This window comes from Equus quagga, chromosome 10 (genome assembly GCF_021613505.1).
Source record: "Equus quagga isolate Etosha38 chromosome 10, UCLA_HA_Equagga_1.0, whole genome shotgun sequence".
Lineage (NCBI taxonomy): Eukaryota > Metazoa > Chordata > Mammalia > Perissodactyla > Equidae > Equus > Equus quagga.
The window spans coordinates 109,043,811-109,047,317 of NC_060276.1; the positions used below are offsets into that span (position 1 = coordinate 109,043,811).

Below are 3,507 nucleotides of genomic sequence, written 5' to 3' on the forward strand. Positions count from 1 at the left end.
TTGGCCAATAGCTTTTCTGGGGGTATCCTCGCTGCAGTTAATAGCCAGCAAAGCCAGACAGTAAGACCCCCGTCTCAGTTGGGCTGAGTCTGAAGGATGCTTATAGCATTATCGCCCCTGCTCCAGACCTCACTCCTCCAGGGAGGGCTGCATACCTTAGGGTGGCTCCCTCCTGACCAGCTGAGAAGCTCCGCTGCTCCCAAAGGTGGCTTTTTTCCTCTCCAGAAGGAATTCCTGTCTCTTCTGCCTTCGTCAGGACTGTCCCTTGTGGGGGTTCTTTTTTATTAAGTTTTCAGTTTTCAATCCGGGGTAATTGTTCCAAAAATTGTTGTAACCTGTTTGTGTTCGTGGGAGGAGACGAGTTCAACGTCTGCTCACACCGCCATCTTGACGAGCTCTCTCAGACAGCTGAATGTTAATAGGTGCTTCATGAATGATGTGCTCTCTAGTGAAATGGCTAGGAAAGATCTTGATCTGGCACCCAAGGGCCTCAGTCCATAGATCTGTTTCACTCAGTTTTAAGACATGTTTTGAATGCCTTTAGCTGTCAGGCCCACCCAGATCTCCACAATCCTGACCCTCTGTTGTCTAATGCATTGCTACCTTCCTCATTTATGAGTCCTCCCAGCACATCTGCATCTCTCACCTTTGCATCAGCACGTCTCTTTACTGTGGGAGTTTTCAGTGGGAACTGACTGGGGTGTCGCAATTCTCATTTGCACAACCGGAAACTTTCCCCCAAGAAACTTCTTTTATGACTAGTGTTTCAGAGAACACATTTTGGGAAACATCAGCCAGTTTAGGGTCCTTGTTGCAGCCTGTTGAAAGTTTCGCAGGTGCCGTGTTTGTCTTGCAGTCTGTTCGTTATCCGCCCCAGCTTTACTGTCGGGGCAGAGGGGACATGCCTGCTCTCCATGACTTTGTTTTTGTTGATGAAAGTGTTCAGCAGGTAGAGCCCGCTACTGAATCCACTGACACACCACCAAAAGCCTCCTTCCAGGCTACTGCTGGTCTCTTAATTAATTAGTCCTTTGAGTATGACAGCTTTTTAACTTTGTCACATGCCTTGCAAAAAAATTTGGACGCATATGCTGTGTTTATGGCATTGTCCTGATTCCCCAGCCTATTAATCCTATCAAAAAACAAATGAGATTAAGGTAGCCAGCTAATGCTGGCGATCACCAGATCCTTTTCTGAGAGCTCAAAGGTACTTAGGAAGTTACTTCGAAAAGTATCTGAGGGCAGCTCTGCTCTTCTGGTTAGCACCTCTCTTCCCCACTTTCCCTTTGTCCGTTCTCCCACTTCTCTAAGTGTGCTCCTTGAGCTGTGTTGCTCTGTCACCTTCCCTTACGGAAGTTTTCCTCTAACTGTGAGATAAAGACTCTTCATTCCTTTTGTCTGAGATAAACCAAGCAGTACCAAAAAATTTGGCATTATAGCATCTTGCCTCTAAAAGTATGAAAGACACTGCAGCCTCTTGTGCATTACAAAGCTTTAGCATGTCTCTATTTGGTATAATGAATAACATGCCTGTTTGATCAATTTAAGAATAAGAGAAGTCTATGTTGGGTGCTAATGGCAGCAGAGGATTTCCGTTCTGGTTATGTAGCAAGATCATGGGATATTGTTTTATTGTGATTTAAGAATGGTGCTATTTCATATTATTATCCTTTTAGATGAAAAGATTTGTTCAAGTAATTTAATAATAGTTATAGTCCATGTGTTTTAATTAGTTAGTCTTAATGACCCTTTCATAGACATAGCAATAGAAGTAAGGTTGAATAAATTCATTTCTCTGAGAAGTGATTTCTAAAGAACTTATGTTTTGGGACTTTACCACCAGAGTTTCTCCAAGACGTCTACCCGGCTTGTGATCTGTCAGAAACTGGATCTGCGTGGAAGTTGTGTGTGACAGCCATCAACAGCTGTATCCGTAGTCTTAGATATGACTTGAACAAGTCCATGTCCAAATCGCAGCCGCTTCCAGAAACAACCCCTTCGGCAGAGCCCGAGCCAGGCAACCCTGACTTCACTGACTGAAGTACTTGAATGTCAGCCAGCCGACTTGTTTTGTTTCATTTTGTTTTGTTTGTTTTTACTGTTGCATTATCCTGTAAGTTTCTCAAGTTATAATTCCAAAGTTAGTCTGTTGTAGTGACAGTGTAGTTCTGCATTCACACCTGAAGAAATAGCCACTGTTCTATTTCTGCCCACATAAGGGGCGGAATTGCATTAGGAAGATGTGTAATGTTTCATCTCACGAGCAAAGTAATGGGCGGTATTCCAATAAGAGCCTCTGATTAAGGGAGTGGTGGGAAACTCCTAAAGGTCGTTTTCATTGCTGTTTTAAAGTAGAATGAGAATAGCACCTTTAACTCTTCATGACAGATGAAATCTGAGCATCAGTGATGCAGATAGAGCTGGTGAGGTAGAGAGCCAGAGTTGGATAGGCACACCAGAATGGCAACTGTGGGAACCTGCAGGTAGGAGACTCAATATTTCTCAAGTGAATTGTCACTACGGAGCTTAGGTCTAAGCTCCATTGAGTCAGAAGGGAGGTGTGGTTTACCTATAACCAAAATGCCCTGCTCACTTTCCTATACATCCATCAGTAGGGGATTCATAGGATTGACACCGTATTGTTTGACTTGAGCTTTCCAGAGATGAGACCTGTGTTCTTTTGATTTACTCCTAAGAATAGCATTCTTTTAATTACCTCCTGAGAATATTTTATCACAGAAGTTTGCTAAGAGTCAACATGGAAAATCCTATCAGGAGACTTTTTGATTGCATTGAAGAAATTTAAATTTAAGAATAGATCACTATGAATAAAAAGAATCTGACCAGATTCAGACACTAACATTTTTTTGGGTTTCTGAAATGTCTGAGTGAAGGTTTAATATGTTTACTGTGTTTTTCTGATTGATCCTACTAGTTTGAATGCATGCAAATTTAAATCTTACAATGTTTAAATGAAGGAAAATTTGATCAGAAATTCAATTAGAAAAAATAGATCTTAAAGGATATTGGTAGGGTTATTGGAGAATTAAAAAAAAATTCCATTTCGCTAATGAATGGGATTTTCTTTTAAGCTTAAGCACTTCATTTTAAAGTTCTTGAATGTTTCAGCCATAGAAAATACTGTATAACTTCATTGTTTGATTATTTGTGTTTAAGAAACATTTTGTCAGTTATAATGCCATCTTTTAGCTTTCAGCTTATTGAGCAGTCCCCAGTTACATGTGTTTTATAGCATTCTTAGTTATTGTTCAGAAGGCAGATTTTTTCCTTGTGTGAGTTCAATCTTTAGTTATGGGCATTGGCTCATGACCCGTGGCTTTGTCTTAGATAATTGACGTTAATTAACTTTAGCGTTTTGACAAAGCAAAGAATAAATTACATAGAAAGTAATAAGTAGGTCAGTCAAACAATATAATTTGTGTGAAAGTTGACAAGTCTTGCTATTTTTGTGATTTGTGACACAATTTAAGATGGTTTATCTGGTCA

General features: G+C 40.5%; 1 protein-coding gene across 1 annotated transcript in view; it reads left to right on the forward strand.

Annotated features, from left to right (window-relative positions):
* Positions 1-2,049, forward strand: part of BEND2 (BEN domain containing 2) — a 32,169-nt gene extending 30,120 nt beyond the window's left edge. The window contains 1 exon segment of the mRNA XM_046672900.1: positions 1,844-2,049. Within this exon segment, the coding sequence (XP_046528856.1) occupies positions 1,844-2,049 (206 nt within the window).
* Positions 2,050-3,507: the final 1,458 nt, after the last annotated feature.